Source organism: Mustelus asterias, chromosome 2 (genome assembly GCF_964213995.1).
Source record: "Mustelus asterias chromosome 2, sMusAst1.hap1.1, whole genome shotgun sequence".
NCBI classification, from domain to species: Eukaryota; Metazoa; Chordata; class Chondrichthyes; order Carcharhiniformes; family Triakidae; genus Mustelus; species Mustelus asterias.
In genome coordinates, this window is record NC_135802.1 from 18,253,912 (window position 1) to 18,271,077 (window position 17,166).

General features: G+C 40.8%; 1 protein-coding gene across 12 annotated transcripts in view; it reads right to left on the reverse strand.

The window, feature by feature from the left end:
* Positions 1-17,166, reverse strand: part of kmt2ca (lysine (K)-specific methyltransferase 2Ca) — a 351,109-nt gene that overhangs the window by 125,794 nt on the left and 208,149 nt on the right. For all 12 annotated transcript variants that reach the window (XR_013499876.1, XM_078232154.1, XM_078232144.1 and 9 more), the window contains 4 exons: positions 14,851-14,952; positions 11,396-11,500; positions 7,666-7,847; positions 4,929-5,093 (listed from right to left, as the gene is read on the reverse strand). Coding sequence is in view for 11 of the 12 variants with exons in the window: in XM_078232154.1 (XP_078088280.1) it covers positions 4,929-5,093; positions 7,666-7,847; positions 11,396-11,500; positions 14,851-14,952 (554 nt within the window). In the remaining variant the exon portion in view is untranslated. The remainder of the gene's footprint in view (positions 1-4,928; positions 5,094-7,665; positions 7,848-11,395; positions 11,501-14,850; positions 14,953-17,166) is intronic.

The following is a 17,166-nucleotide window of genomic DNA, read 5'->3' on the forward strand; positions in this document are numbered from 1 at the left end:
AAATAAACACAGTTCTGGAGCCAGTAGAATTGGCCGTTTTTCCAGTGCTTCCCTTTTCTCATTCATGTCAGTTGACCAGGCCAGAATATCTGATTTCATTAACGGGGACAAGATGGACTGTCTGGCACTGGGGGAGTGAATGGCTGAGGGGTATGGACAACTATGAGGGGACAAGAGGGAAGGAGTAGTGAAAGAAATGGGTGGCAATGAACAGCAGTGAAGTGGAGAAGGAAAGGGTAGAAGCTGGCAATGGCACCATTGTGGAGAACGACACCATTCTTTCAAACTCAGAGTGTACAGGCCTAAACTGCTCAATCTCTCTTCACTATTGTAGTGAATCACAGTATCGGTAGTGGAGGGAGTAATTTATGGATGAGGTGCCAATTAAGTCAGGTGTGTGATGGCTTTGCCCTGGATGGTGTTGAGCTCCTTAAATGTTGTTGAAGCTGTATTCATGCAGACAAGTGAAGAGTATTCCATCACACTTCTGCCTTGTAGATGGTCAACACATTTTGGGAGTCAGGAGATGAGTTACTCACCACAGAATTCTATCCTTTGATCCCCTTTCTTATTTAGGCATGAATGATGCTTCTTTCTCCTACAGTATCTTTTACACTGATATTATCTTTGCTAAGAGTTAACTGTATCTCTACTGTCCTACCTTTTAACCTAGTTTCCCAGTTCACTTTAGCCAACTCTGTCTACATAGCCATTTACTACCTTTATTCATGTTTAAATGACTACTCTTTGGACAACACTCCTTGCCTTCAAACTGAATATGAAATTCTATTATGTTATGATTGCTGTGACCTAGGAGGTTCCTTCGCTATGAGATTATTGATTAATACTGTCTCACTCCACATTACTAGGTCTAGAATAGCCTGCTCTCTGGGTGGTGGTAGGATGTACTATTCTAAAAAGATTTGTCCCAAATATACTCTATTAATTCATTTCTTGGCTACCTTTGATAATCTGATTCACCCAATCTACATGTAGATTAGAATCACCCATGTTTATTTTGGTACCTTTCTTACACCCTCCACCACCATGTATTTCTTATTGTATGCTCTATCCTACAGTGTAATTACTATTAGGGGCTTGATAAACTACCCCTGCAAGTGACCTCTTACTTATCTCTACCCAAATTGATTCTACATCTTGCTCTTTGAAACAAGGTCATTTCTCCTCTTTGTACCTAATTAACAGAGCTAGCACACCAGTTTTTGTTGGCTTCCTAGTCAAATCTCCTCAATATTCAAGGTTCCAACCTTGGTCATCTTGCCTAGCCGGTAATGCGCACATCCCAGGAGTGAATTAAAAAAACCTTTGAATAAATAATGACCTATTTCAATTGTTCAAAACTGAAAATGCATTTTTTGTGAAACTACCCATAATGTGTTTAAAAAAAAAGTCTTCCAGGTAGCAAAGCCTTAAACTAATTCAAAAATGCATCAAATAGTTTATGATTTCAGTGTGTAGGTACTTAAGGTTTCATCCCTACAAGTGAAGCATTTAGCAACAAATAAAATGCAAAGCCATGTAAATATCTGCTTTCACACATCACTGGTTCACAATTAGGTTCATTCTTCAGCTGCTGTCTATTCAGGACTCCTGTCGGCTATGGCTTAAGTTTCTAAATTGGCATGTGTCTTATTAAGGAGTACGAGAGCAATGTATAAGATCTTCTTAAAAGGCTGGAACTATCCAATTGACTGTTCCAAGCATTTCATATTCCCTTCTGTCCTATTCTTAACTTTGAAATGAGTCACAGCTACATCCTGAAGATGAATTTCAAGTTGGGACAGGGTTCATTATCGTAATGATTCTTTTCTTTTTATTCAGTCACGGATTGTGGGTATCACTGGCAAAGCCACCATTCGTTGCCCATTCCAAAATGGCCTTCAACTGGACATTTCAGAGATAAAGTAAAATCGCCATAGTCCCAGATGTCCAGTGATTGCTGCCCCCTCTGAGGAGGAGAGCTGATTGGTAGTGATTTGACCTGATGACAGCACACCTTAGGCGAGGAGCAAGGTTGAGAAGGCAGGCCGATACAAGAATTGAACCCACGCTGTTGGTGCTGTTCTGCATCACAAGCCAGCCATCCAATCACTGAGCTAAACAGTTAAGAGTCAACCACATTGCTAGAGTCACATGTAGGCCATGCCAGATAAGGACAGCAGATTTCCCCCCTTAAAAGGACATTAGTGAACTAGGTGGATCTTTATGACCGTCACCATTAGGACTAGCTTTATATACCAGATTAATTTAATTTAAATTCTATCAGCTGCTGTGGTGGGATTTGAACTAATGCCCCCAGAGCATTAGCCTGAGCCTCTGGATTACGAGCAAATAATTCAAACTCTTTGTTTTTTCATTCACATTTTTCTATGTACAGAAACAATAACATTTACCATTGGCCTACCTCACAATTGAAAAGCATTTAATAGCTTTGAACACACAAAACATGTAGGCTTGGCCAAAGAATACCTTCCATAAAGGACAATAGTGACCCAGATGGGACTTTACAAGAATTCTGCTGATTGCAGGTTCACCCATTACGATGCTAGATTTTTATTCCAAATTTAAATTCCCTCCCCCATTTGCAGCTGTAGTATTACTAGATATTGTTCCAACTTCTAATTTAATGGACGATTTTAGAGAAGTGTGGGGAGAAACAGGTGGGCTGTCGCCAAAACCACAATTTCTCGGTTGAAGGTACAGCAACTGGAGTTTAAGCAGTTAAAAAGTAAGTTGCTTGTCCCTTTGCTGCATCCTTAAGACAGCAAGTAGTTCAAATGAATGAACAGGAGTGCACAAGCTGTAATTGTAGATAGTTAGGCTAATGGAAGAGAAAATTGTAGACGCAAATTAAACTGGTGCCCTCAATTTAAGTAATAATAGATAGCTGCTTCCACTATACTGGAGAAGGTAAAGGCAACTGAAAGACAAACCCGTAGGTCAATTGGTTCACTGTATTCAATTCTAGAATCCAATGTTATTTAATACCACCATTTACCCACCAACTCTGACACAATTTGACTCATTAGTTTGTTTTTCTGGTCCTTCCAGATTGTAAAAATCATCCAGCACAAGTAGTGGTTGACCTCTCATCACAAAGGGTTACATAGATTCTATTTCTGTACTGTAAATCCTAAGTTGGACGTGGGGAGCATGGCAATGAGATGTCTGAATTAGAGAGGTCTTCCAGGGCTTACAATGTAGGTTGATGAGAGAAGAACGGAAAGCATTATGAACGGAACATCTTTGGTGGCTGATATCTCGAACAAACACTATATGGTCCAAGTGATCCTTGCCGGTTTTTCTGCTCCACTCAAACCTATTCCCAATTATTCTCATACTATTCATTTCAACTATTCCCCACATTAGTGAGTTCCACATTCTTACTGCTCTTTGGGTAGTTTCTCCTCAACTCCCTACTGGATGGCTTTGCAACTATCTTATATGAATGGCCTTTAGTTATGCCCTTCTTCACAGGAGGAAATATTCTCTCTGAATCTGAATCTCTGTCAGCCTTCACCTCCCCTCCACCCTCCCCCAACATCTTCTAAGGAATAAGTGACCTCGCTATTCTTCCTACCAGAATGTACTACCTCACATTTATCTGTATTGAACTTAATTTATCACAGAATAGCGTCATAGAATAGAATCCCTACAGTGCAGAAGGAGGCCATTTGGCTCATCGAGTCTGCACACAGCAATCCAACCAGGCCCTATTGCCGTCACTCCACATGTTTATCCTGCTAGTCCCCCCTGGTACTAAGGGGCAATTTAGCATGGCCAATCAACCTAACCTGCACATCTTTGGAGTGTGGGAGGAAACCACAGCACCCGGAAGAAACCCACACAAACACAAAGAGAATGTGCAAACTACGCACAGACAGTGGCTAGAATTGAACTTGGGTCCTGGTGCTGTGAGGCAGCAGTGTTAACCACTGTGCCAGCACTATTTACTGGCCACTACTTTATCATTCAGTGCAGTCACTGGGAGTAGAATTATAGAGGTTTACAGCATGGAAACAGGCCCTTTGGCCCAACTTGTCCATGCCGCCCCTTTTTTTAAACCCCCAAGTTAGTCCCAATTGCCCGCATTTGGCACACATCGCTCTATACCCATCTTACCCATGTAACTGTCTAAATGCTTTTTAAAAGACAAAATTGCACCTGCCTCTACTACTACTGCTGGCAGCTTGTTCCAGACACTCACCACCTTCTGCTTTTGAAAAAATGGCCCCTCTGGACTCTTTTGTATATCTACCCTCTCACCTTAAACCTATGCCCTCTAGTTTTAGAATATATGAAGCTCAGGTCTATTCAAACTTTGCTCTGCTATAATTATATGCACACAGAATTTTTTGCTGCAAAATAACTCAAGTCAATTTATGTTTTTTTAATAAGCAGAAAGTGATAGAAATGCAAAGGTCAGTCAATAGCTGCATGAGCAAAGATGTTATGATAATTGATGAAGTGCTTGCACTCAAATTGCGGTAACATGCTCTTTCCTCTGTAAAGATGCCGACTGATCAGCTGTGTATTTCTCACATTTTCTGTTTTTATTTCAGATTTCCAGCAGTTGCAGCTTTACCTTTTATTTTGCAGTCTCTTTTCCGATATTGGTGTTCATTCCACCACTTTCAGAAAGAACAATATTTTATATCTGATTCTGTCAAGGAATGTCAACACACCTTTCATGTGGCAAGTGCCCTGTTTAGCTCAAATGTCTTACTCTATTGACACGAAGATACAGCAATGGACATTTCTGGACTAGTTTTTTGACAGCATCCTTTGTTAATGATGTATGTAATTTATGATGTATGTAATTATAGTTATGTACTCATTATAATTCATCGGTCTCAGTTTACCACTTCATACAGTCCATACGCTAGAAATATATTGGATGCACCCACCTGTCACACTGCCGGCATTGTATGATAAGCTCCTCCTCCCTGTAGTTCTTATTGCAGACTGGGCAGACAGCCAAGCTGGCACAAGGAGCACACTGTGTATAATTGTTCTGCCATTCACACTTGAAACCAGGTGAGGTTGCCCCACACTGCATGCAAGAAACACACCTACAAAATTAAGAGAAGGCTGATTGCAACACAAGAATATGGTTGACCTCAGCAGACAGATCTTGAAGAATCTTTCAATGGTCCAGTGCTTAAGGATTGAATAGTAAATACAAAAAAGGTTAGATATCCCAGAAACAGCAATAACTTAAGCAAAGAGTTGCTTTTGGAGAAAGAAAACCATTTTCTTGCCACTTCATCTCCAAAAAATTGGTTTTAAGAAAGAATAGTCAAACATTTTAAACTCACAATCGCGATATAAATAACATCCATATAGTTGTACTTAAACCAAATTATGAGGAACATTTGTCATTAGATCAACTTTGTTGATTAATACATATTAATTTTAACAGGACAGAAAGTGAGCACAACATGAAAACTAGTGGGTTACGATTTATAAGCAAATTGAGAGCTTCCCAAAGCTAACTTCTATCTTGTTGCTAAGTTAAATAAGCCTTCAGTGGCCTTCATAATGGATTCTTGTGGGGCGGCACGGTGGTTAGCACTGCTGCTTCACAGCGCCAGGAACCCAGGTTCGATTCCCAGCTTGGATCACTGTCTGTGCGGAGTTTGCACATTCTCCCCGTGTCTACGTGGGTTTCCTCCGGGTGCTCTGGTTTCCTCCCACATTCTCAAAGACGTGCTGGTTAGGTGCATTGACCCGAACAGGCGCTGGACTGTGGCAACTAGGGGATTTTCACAGTAACTTCATTGCACTGTTAACATAAGCCTACTTGTGACACTAAAAAATAAACTTAACTTTTGTCTCTCAAGTTGAAAGATAATTGTTTAACACAAAATATCTACACTATTTAGAAATAAAAATCAAACTCGTCTTTAAGTACACCTTCATTTTTAATATTTTCAAATATTTTGTACCTGAATGTCAGAGTATTATTGCAAGTTCATTTAACTTGCTTGATATTGCAGTGTAACCTACTGTGCATGAGAGTATGTCCTGGCCAATTACAAGCCCATGACCAATCAGAAGGAAACAGCAGACTCACTCCAAAGTTTTAATTCAAAAATATCTCATCAACAGCCCCAAATAACATGCTCCCAAGCCCAGCTGAAAAGGACTCGCGAAAAATAATCAATCTCAGTTTCCAGACCCAGTTACTTCCCAATTAACTATCCTTGAGAATGAAACTTTGTTTATTACAGACTTCTGAAGCAGAATTGTAGGGTCAGGAATCTGTTATTTACTTCTCTACAATACTGAGAACTCCAGGGCTCACACGCTTCCAAAAATAAAGTGATGGTGCACAGAAAACAAACATTTCTTTTACTGAAAAACACTTAAATTAAAGGGTACGGGTAATGTCTGTAAGCCCGCAGTGTTGGCAGGGGAATTCCTGGATTTTGGAGAGAACTAGATTAGGAATCGGCCAGAGCTGAGGGGAGTACTCCATTGCCAACAGTGGAGAAAATAACTACTACAGGCCTCACTGAATTACAACTAGCAAATCTTCATTTGTCTCACCATCATCCAGCCCTATTTCCTCAATGTACTCACTCCCTCTCTGTTTGGGAACCTGTGACATAGAAGCTCATGTTTCCAAAGGAGGAAGTAGTTATTCCTGTGGCTCATCCTTTCGACCCAAAGTCAACTGGATCAATGTCTTCTTGAAGGAAAGCACAAGATAGATTTTAACCTGCACAACTACTTAAGAGCACCCTTATTGCCAATTATGTTGAAGTGTGTACAAGCTATATGAATTAGAAACAGCAATTCTTTATGCCAATAATTTCCTATCTGCTCAACAATTTGACTTTACCACAAATTGGTCCACCTCTGGCACACAACCTCATGCCCAAAATGTGAACAATTTGGTTGATGCCAAGCACAATAATTTGCTCCACATCAGATATTTCCCCTCACTTAAAAACGCGCCTGTTCCTCCAGCTTGCACATCCCCAGGTAACTATATCTCTCCTGTCAAAAGCACCAAATGTAACTGTTGCAACACGAAGAGCCCAGTTCCACACTTTCCTCCCAATCTGTAATCAATCAGACTTCATTCTTCACTAAAGTTACTTTAGTTGCACCCTCTATGCTACCTGTATATATTAATATAAAGATCGGCGCAAAAGCCTTTGCTTTGGTAAATTCTGCAATGCCTCCATTAAACTTGCTACCTTTCTCTGGTGTTATTTCAGGCACATCTGTTGAGAAGGTGAAAATTATATTGATAGTTTTCTTCAACTGCAATACTGAAATGATTTTCAATTAACCTTTTGAAATATTTGTGCTGAGTTTCATCAACATTGAGTTTGTCATTTCAAATTGTCAGCAGCCTAGATTTATATACACCTGACCAAATTAGTAGGCTTCTTTATAAAAGTCTAATTTTTAAAGAAACTAGTAATGCCCCACTGCTGCAATTCATGTTTGTGTCGACCTTCACTTTACCAATATTATTTTATTCAATCATATCCCAATTAGAAATTTCTCAGCATGGATATACAATTATCCAAATAAGCTATATACTGCCTGTTTTACTGTTATTGCTTTAATATGCATTGTTTTCAACTATACTTTGACAAGAATAATCATCTTTCCTAATGAACGTACCATCGGCATTTCCAGCCACCTTTCGGGACTGTCTGTAAAGGTGGATCCAAGCAATAGGTGTGATAGCTGATGTCACAATCATCACAGAGAAGCAAACGACCTGGATCAGAGGCTTTCCCACAGGACTCGCATACTGTACATTCTAGACATCGCCAGCCTTTACTCAGCACCACTTTGGTGATCTGTGCAGGAGAAGAAAAAAGTCTCAATGCTTATCCTCCACATCAAGTTTACGTTGCAGTCTACACCCTCAGCCTATTGACTAGAAACATGAGGCAGTACCTAGTAGAAGAGTAGACCCTGGTGCATTGCTATCATTCATAAGCTAGCCATCCACACATTATAAGCACCAATTTGAAAATATTTCTATACTCACTGTCTGTAGCTAAATATATTAGCACTTGAAAGGTGAAAAAAGCTGCTCTATTAGCAGTTAAGGCTAACAAATGGCTAACCCTGTTTGACAAGAATCAGAAGTAAGCTATATATATGGAAAATCCTCTGTAGCAAAGAATACTGCCAGAGAAAATTTTAAACATGCTAATTAAATAAACAGGAAAAAATATTTGCAAGTACATCTAGAAATGCAATCATACCAAGTGCACTAAATATTTCAGGTTCAATCCCTGACTTATACTGAGACAGTTAACCTTAACCAGGGCTGCAAGGGAATCAATGCAGTTGACCTCCGAATCCTCTGAATTGTCAGCAGAATTGTACCTTGGCATAATACGTCACCTTCAGAAGGAGACTGTGGTTTCAATGTTGCCAGGGGAAGGAGAGGGGAGGGTTGCGTTGTTAGAAGATGTCACACTTAGAGCTCCCAGATCTTTACCTAGGCAGCATAATCACACTGAGTCAGCACTCACAAGTGCTAGAATGGCATGGCCTGAACCTCCCCTTCCAGGCTGAGGGCGATAATTGAATATGCAAGACCTGGGCATTCATTTATTTGAAGGTTGTTCTGGAAGATGGTCTCTGCATCCTGCTTTCATGTAAACTGTTTACTACCCTTCTCTGATCTGTCAGTTTCTGTGGTTCTTAAAAATCAAGATCAATCTACATTCTTCCTGTCTTCATTAACGAGTAGGAGCTGGATGAAATATGGGAGGTGTAACTTTTAAATGAATAATGAATTGAGGTTTTTGATGTGACTGTAGAGATTATACTTTGGTTCTGAAATCTTTGGCTTTGATCTCTGAAAAATAGGATTGACTTTTACATGGGCTTTATGAAAAAACATTTTTTTAGGCCAAAAACCATGGGTTAGATTTTTACACGAGTTCATGTATACAGTATAAAAGAAAAGGCCTTCTCTGCAAGGCAACATCAGAGCAGTATTATCGAGGGCTCAATGAAGATATTTTCAGTCAGCACTTCTGATTCAAAGCAGACGTTGAGATACCAAAGATGCTTTGGAAAAGCAGAATGTTTGCAACTTAAGTTGAGACCTAAAGAGCTATGTAAGTTTCACAAAGGAGGCCATTCGGCCCAGTCCCCCTCTACTGGCTCTTTGATAGAACCATCCAAAGCAAATCCTGCAGCCTTCCTCCTCTCCCATCCTTGTATCTTCCTCTGCTACAGCCATATACCCAAATTCCCCTTCTGCCAGGGAGATAATTAAATTCATCAATTAGTTAATCTCTTAAAGAAACAGCATACAACCAGGGGAATGCAGCAATTAGTGTTGCCTGTATTAGCTGAACAAATCGTGAAGAGTGTTAACAAATTCTTCCCTTGTTTTACTAGACCGATCTGTGTGTAGTGCTAAAGAAAATTACATGCAGCAATAAGATTCGCAACTTTCATGGGCGAGGTTGGCTTTAATAAATTCTCCTCTTTCCTCAGATGGTGATTCATAATTACTTCAGTTGCAGACGACAAATCTGATTCAATTTTCTCACTATCTAATACTCAGGTATGAAGATATTGATTCATGCAGCAAATATCAAATGTTGATCATAAACTGAAGTGTGCTTCCTGTCAGGGAGAATGTCTCTTCATCTCAATTACCAAGGGCAGATGTGGGGAGTGTTGCTGAAAGGCAAACTAACATTTCAGTTTGTAAATAAGCACGTTGTCAAAACTTACAGATTAAATGCTGGACTCATTTCACTCCTTCCTCAGCAGTTCAAGATAATCAATTTTTAAAATTCAGAATATGAAAAAGATATATCTATTGAAAATCAATAACTTGCAGTCCTACTGCAACAAGTTTTGCTAAAAATTGTAAAGGGTTCCAGAGGAGCAATGTCAAAGGTGAGGGTCATTTTGTGATGATTAGAGGTCGGAAAGTTGAGACTATTCTGGGACCGGGAAGGATAAAATAGGACGTAATAGAGATTTTCAAGTGAGAGGTTTTAATAGGACAGGTAAATATAAACTATTCCCTCTGGATCAATAAATAATCAGAAATCATAGATTCAAAATAATTGGCAAAACATTTAGAGGGAAGATGAGAATTCTTCCACTCAGTTGTAGTGATTTTCTTTTTTTTAAAATTTGTTCACGGGATTTGGGTGCCAATGGCGTCATCCCCAACTATTCTCAAGAAGGTTGAGGTGCTGAAGTCTGTGTGAGGACATTCCAACAGCAATTATACTCTGTCATAGCTGGTTGGTTCAACTGGGTGGTTTGACAGGACATCTCAGAGGACAATTAAGAGCCAACCACATCACTGTGGGTCTGGAGTCACATAGAGGTCAGGCGTTTTTACAACATAATGAAGGTAAAATCATGCAGATGCTGGAAATTTTAAATAAACACAAAAATGCTACAAAAACTCAGCAGGTATAGCAGCATCAGTTAAAGTTATGAATCCATTTGACTCTTTTTCAGAGCTGAAGAGAGGTAGAAATGCGATGGATGTTGAAGAGGGGGTGGAACAGATGAAGCCAAATAGGTCATGGACAGGTGGGGGAGCTCAGGAGAGATTTGACAAATATGTGATGGGCACAAAATAAAGAAAGTGGTAATGATTGTGTTAAAGACTAAAGCTAATAGTGACATAAAAGGTAAGATAGCAGAACATGTTAATAGCAGAACAAAAGGCGATGCTCTCTGAAAGCAAAGAGTTACAGACTGGAGCTGTGGCGGGAGGGGATTGGGGAAAGAAAATCAAAATGGAGGACAGAGTTTATGGTCTGAACTTGTTGGACTCAATGTTGAGTCCAGAAGGCTGCAAAGTGTCTAATCAGAAGATGAGGTGTTGTTCCTCCAGTTTGCATTGGGCTTCACTGGAACATTGCAGCAGGCCAAGGTCTGAAATGTGGGCATGAGAGCAAGATGGTGAACTGAAATGGCAAGTATAAAAAAGGTCGGGGTCATGTGTGAACTAAGTGAAAGTGTTCTGCAAAGCGCTCACCCAGTCTGCGTTTAGTCTCCCCACTGTGGCGGAGACCACATTGGAAGCAATGAACACAGTAGACCAAGTTGTACAAAATGCAAGTGAATTGCTGCTTTACCTGGAAGGGGTTTTTACAACAATCTGGTAATTATATAGTCAACACTAATGGCACATTTTTGTAATTCTAGATTTATTTAATTAACTGAATTTAAATTTTCAGCTGCTCTGGGGGGGATTTGAACTCATGTCTCTGTAACATCAGTCCAGAGCTCTGGATTGCTACTCCAGTAACAATCACTAAGCACCAGTCCAGTAACTTGGGTTAAAAATTTCACAACTTAAGCTTCATCCTTCAGATTCAAGTCAAGCAGGAACATCTCTTACCTTAATACTGACACAGTAGGGGTGATAACACTGGCCACACTGAGAGCAAACAAGTAGTCGTCCTTCAGAACCTTTTCCAAAGCTTCCACACACAACACACATATCCTGAAATTACATGAATCAACAGGTCAAACAATGCCCATCTATTCCTGCTTATGGAGGGGAAACCTATTCTTTCAATTTATACAGGAGATGAAAACGGTTGATCACCGCAATTCTCCCATCCCACCTGCCACGGGAATCATAGCGCGTGGGGAGGGGACACGACGACCATGCAAAGGTCAGTTGACCTGGGGTGGGATATTCCAGTTTTGGGGCGAGCGCGGCTGGAAAATCCCACCCAATATGTTCTTGGTGACGGCACCTCCATAGCTTTTAAAATTTTTTCAAAAGCAAGCTTTTTGGCCAGAATTTCATTGCCCCTCCTCATTACCTCGCTGCTCATCATCCTTTCCCCTTAGCTACCTCTACTGTGAATTTTAATTTTTCATTAAGGATACTTTACAGCTATAAGTTGATATACAAAGCAAATAGATTAGCCAAGATCCTTGAAAGTGGAGTCACAAGTGGACAGGGTGGTGAAGGCGGCATTCGGCATGTTTGGTTTCATTGGTCAGACCATTCAATACAGGAGTTGGGACATCTTGTTGAAGTTGTACAAGACATTGGTGAGGCCACACTTGGAATACTGTGTATAGTTCTGGTCACCCTACTATAGAAAGGATATTACTAAACTAGAAAGAGTGCAGAAAAAGATTTACTAGGATGCTACCAGGACTTGACGGTTTGAGTTATAACGAAAGGCTGGATAAACTGGGACTTATTTCTCTGGAGCGTAGGAGACTGAGGGGGTGATCTTATAGAGGTCTATAAAATAACGAGGGGCATAGATCAGGTAGATAGTCAATATCTTTTCCCAAAGATAGGGAAGTCTAAAACTAGAGGGCATAGGTTTAAGGTGAGAGGGGAGATACACAAAAGGGTCCAGAGGGGCAATTTCTTCACACAGACGGTGGGGAGTGTCTGGAACAAGCTGCCAGAGGTAGTAGTAGAGGCGGGTACAATTTCGTTCTTTAAAAAGTTACATGGGTAAGATAGGTATAGAGGGATATTGGTCAAACGCGGGCAACTGGGACTAGCTTAGGGGTTAAAAAAAGGGGTAGCATCGACAAGTTGGGTTGAAGGGCCTGTTTCCATGCTGTAAACCTCTATGACTCTACAAGATCAGATCATAATCACTGAAATAGAACAGAGACTGTAATCATTTCCTTACTGTTGTCGAGTTAAGTTTTTTTATAACTTGAGTGTTTGAATATCCCGATCTTTACTTCCACCCTATTATCGTTAAGGCCGTAGGTTGACGGCTACTGAATAAGCAGCACTCTTTTTTTCGATGGAGGTTTGAGGCTTTTGCTACATGAGCATAATGCTCTGTAATCTTCCATTACAAGTATAAACCTTAGTCATATTACTTAAAAATCAAAAAGGTCATCGTAAAGATTCAGCCAAACAGTATGCCAATCATTTATCTAATTGTAGTTGGCTTTGTACACTGCTGAGCTTACAGGGCATGGAACCTAAGAAATAGGGGTGGAGTGTCCTTTGAGCCTGATCTGACATTCCATAATATCCTGGCTGATCATTTATATTACCTAAACTCCACCTTCCAGTACTATTCATATATCCCTTAGTTCCCTTACTACCCAATAATCTATTATCTTCTTTAAAAGGCTCAAAGACAAGTATCTAAAGCTGTGACACAAACAATTCTAAAGGTTCACAATCATTTTGTCTAAATAGCTAACTGCTTATTTTGATACTGCAACCGCTAGTTCTGGACTCCCAGCTAGAAACATCCTCCCAGCTTCTACCCTGTCAAGTCCTTGAAACATTTTATATTTGTCAATGAAATCACCACTCATGCTTTCAAATTCTAAGAAATATAGTCAGAGTTTTACAGCACAAAAAGAGGCCCTTTGACCTACCATGTCTGTGCCGGCCATCAAGCACTTACCTGATCTAATTCAATTTTCCAGCACTTGGTCCATAGCCTCGTATGCTCTGACATTTCAAGTGCTCATCTAAATGCTTCTTAAATGTTGTGACGGTTCCCACCTCTACTATTCTTTCAGGCAGTGAGTTCTAGATTCCCATTACCTACCGGGTGAAAAAGTTTTTCCTCAAATCCCCTCCCGCTCACCTTAAACCTATGCCCCTTGGGTTATTCGCCCCTCCATTAAGGGAAAATGTTCCTTCCTATCTACAGTACTTATGTCCCTCATAATTTTGTACAGCTCAATCAGGTCTCCCCTCAACCTTCTCTGCAACCTTAGAATAATCAGCCTCTCTTCAAAGCTGAAACACCCCAGCCCAGGCAACTTCTTGGTGAATATCCTCTGCACCCTTTCTAGTTCAAGCACTTCCAATAGTATGGCAATCAGAACTGCACACAGTTCTCTAGCCTCTCCTGTGGCCAGAGAGGATTTGAAAATTAGCGCCTGAGCCTCTGGAATCTCCTCCCCTGCCTCATGCAGCCTGGGATACATCTCCTCTGGGCTTAGGAAGTTTTCCACTTTTAGGCCCGCTAAAACCGCTAATACCTCCTCCCTCCCAATGCTAATGTGTTCAATTATATCTCAGTCCCCCTCTCTGATTCCTATATCTACATCATCCTTCCCCTCAGCCTAGCCTACTCAATCTCTCTTTATAGGACAATCCCCTGAACTCAGGAATCAAATGAGGTCAATCTTGGTTGCATCCCTTCCAAGACAAGTATATCCTTTCTTAGGTATGGAGATCAAACTGTATGTAGTATTCCAGGTGCAAGGTCCTATATAATCATAGTAAGATTTGTTTATTATTGTACTCTAATCCCTTAAGGGGAAGAAAAAAGCCAACATGCCATGTGCTTTTTTAATTGCTTGCCGCTTCTACATGTTTACTTTCTGTGACTCGTGTACAAGGGCAACCAAGTGCCTCTGAATGTTAACATTTCCCAATCTCTCTCATTGAAAAATATTCTGCTTTTTAATGTTTCCTCCCAAAGTAGAGAACTCCACATTATATTCGGTCTGCCATGTTCTTGCTCACTCACTTAAACCTGTCTCTGACCATTTGCAGCTTCTTTGTGTCCTCCTCGCAGCTTACTATGCCACTTAGTTTTGCATTAACAGCAAACTTGGGTGCAGTACACCCGGTCACCTCATCTAACTCATGAATCTAGATTGTAAATAGCTGAGGCCTGAGCTGAGGTACCTCAATAGTCACAGCCTGCTATCCTGAGGATGATCCATTTATTTCCACTTTTTAAAAATCTGTTCACCAATCATTCGTCAATCAAGATGCAACCTCCAGTCCTATGAGCCCTAATTTTGAAGACTATGCTTTAGATTATCAAAGGCAAATAGGTTTCTACTAATCTAATGTTTTATTATTTAACTGAGAATGTTCCTTACCTGTTTTAGAGTGAATTTATCACTTGTAGAGAACAAAACAACGGTGTTGTGCATTGAGTTTTCATCCTCATCCTTATTAACGATCATCTCCATGACACCAGCCTACAGTAGGAAGTGCACAATTAGTATTAGCTATCTTTTCTGATTAAATAAACTCACATCCTTCTATAAAGCACATCAGTCAAAAGGAAGAGGACCCAGTGACTTTTCTTAGTATTAGACTGCTCCAGTATGTCTCTCAACCATTGCTTGCCTTTAACACTATGGGTAGATTACTTAAAAGTTTTAAAGTTTATTTATTAGTCACAAGCAAGGCTTACATTAACACTGCAATGAAGTTACTGTGAAATTCCCCTAGTCGCCACATTCCGACGCCTGTTCGGGTCAATGCACCTAACCAGCATGTCTTTCAGACTGTGGGAGGAAGCTGGAGCACCCGGAGGCAACCCACGCAGACACGGGGAAAACGTGTAGACTCCAAACGGACAGGGACCCAAGCCAGGAATCGAACCCGGGTCCCTGGCGCTGTGAGGCAGCAGCGTTAACCACTGTGCCACCGTGCCGTCCATACTTAGCAGTTTATTCAATCTTTAAACAGGTTGAATATTTACATAACAAAAGGACTTCCATAATCCCATGCAAGAACAATCAATGAGGCCAATGGCTCTCTTAAGGGAATTATCCTCTGTCAGATGGCAACTCAACCCTCTGCTGCATTGCGGCCTCAACTGAGTGAAGAAATGGGTACGAGTCGAATGTCATGCTGGAACATTCCTGATCTGCAAGTCCCAATGTACCCCATCCCTAAATTTACCTCAGACAAGCAATGCTCTAAACACTCAGCACCTCATTCAAATTACTTTTCTTAATTCATAGAATAGAATCATAGAATCCCTACAGTGCAGAAGGAGGCCATTCGGCCCATCGAGTCTGCACCGACCACAATCCCACCCAGGCCCTACCCCCACATATTTTACCCGCTAATCCCTCTAACCTACGCATCTCAGGACTCTAAGGGGCAATTTTTAACCTGGCCAATCAACCTAACCCGCACATCTTTGGACTGTCGGAGGAAACCGGAGCACCCGGAGGAAACCCACGCAGACATGAGGAGAATGTGCAAACTCCACACAGACAGTGACCCGAGTCGGGAATCGAACCAGGGACCCTGGAGCTGTGAAGCAGCTGTTCTTCCTTTTTTAACCAAATTTCTGTTGTGTCAGAAATTTGGTTAAAAAAGGAACAATTGCAGTCTAGTCCAAAGCTTTGGACTCTTGCTCGATAGCCACACTCACATGTACTTCCCGTAGGGGCTACTGAACAACAACTAAAAGTAAGAACCCGGCACCTGAAGGGGACCTCATCCCACAAACCTCCCATTTCATAGTAGTTGAGAACAGTTAAATCAACAGAGACAAATAATTATTAGACTGTAAAGGTAAGTGATGTTGCCATAATCACAGATGACCATAGACTGCTTGCCCCTTTAGGCGGTGGTGGGTGGGGCGCAGGGAAGTGTGTGGTGATTTAACCTGAGGAACACCACACCTCAGGTGAGGGGTAAGGCGGGGCCTTCATGAATAACCTCAGCCGGTACAGAAATTGAACCCAGATTGCTGCCATTGCGCTGCATCATTAACCAGCTGTCCAGCCACCTGAGCTAAACTGTCCCCCTGACTCAAGGGCAACTAGGGATGGGCAATAAATACTGGCCAGCCAACGACGCACAGGTCCCACGAATGAATTTTAAAAACTGGACCGTATGATCCAAACCACTAACATGTAGTTTAGCCGGATTCGTCAGTGGCAGTTTTTCCTATTGTTTATCATCTATTTTGGAATGTTTCGTTGCGTAAGATTTTGGCATTAATACCAGTACCCACCACATCCTGACTTAAACAGCATTAGTCAAAATTCAGAACTTCAGTGAGAACCTCAAGCTGAATATCAGACCAGTAGGAGAATGACACCCCATTTCCCAGCCAAGGTTAATGGAAGATCAATAGGATGATACTTTTAAAAATATGAAACAATAGGTAAATACATAAGCAAATGATATTTTTAACCTTTCACCCTTTGATTTTGCTTTCAATAATTTTTGATGCAAATGGGACCGAGTGACATTACATTTGTCTTAGAGAAGTACACATCTTGGGATAATGCAGCTACCAGGGATAATTCTGAAACCTCACCAACACTGATATTAATTATTTCAACATGATTTTTATCACAATTCAATTCACCAGTTAAGCACTTTTGAAAATCCTCCAAATGATATTCTTAATCAACCAAAAGAAACAGTTTTCCACATAAATG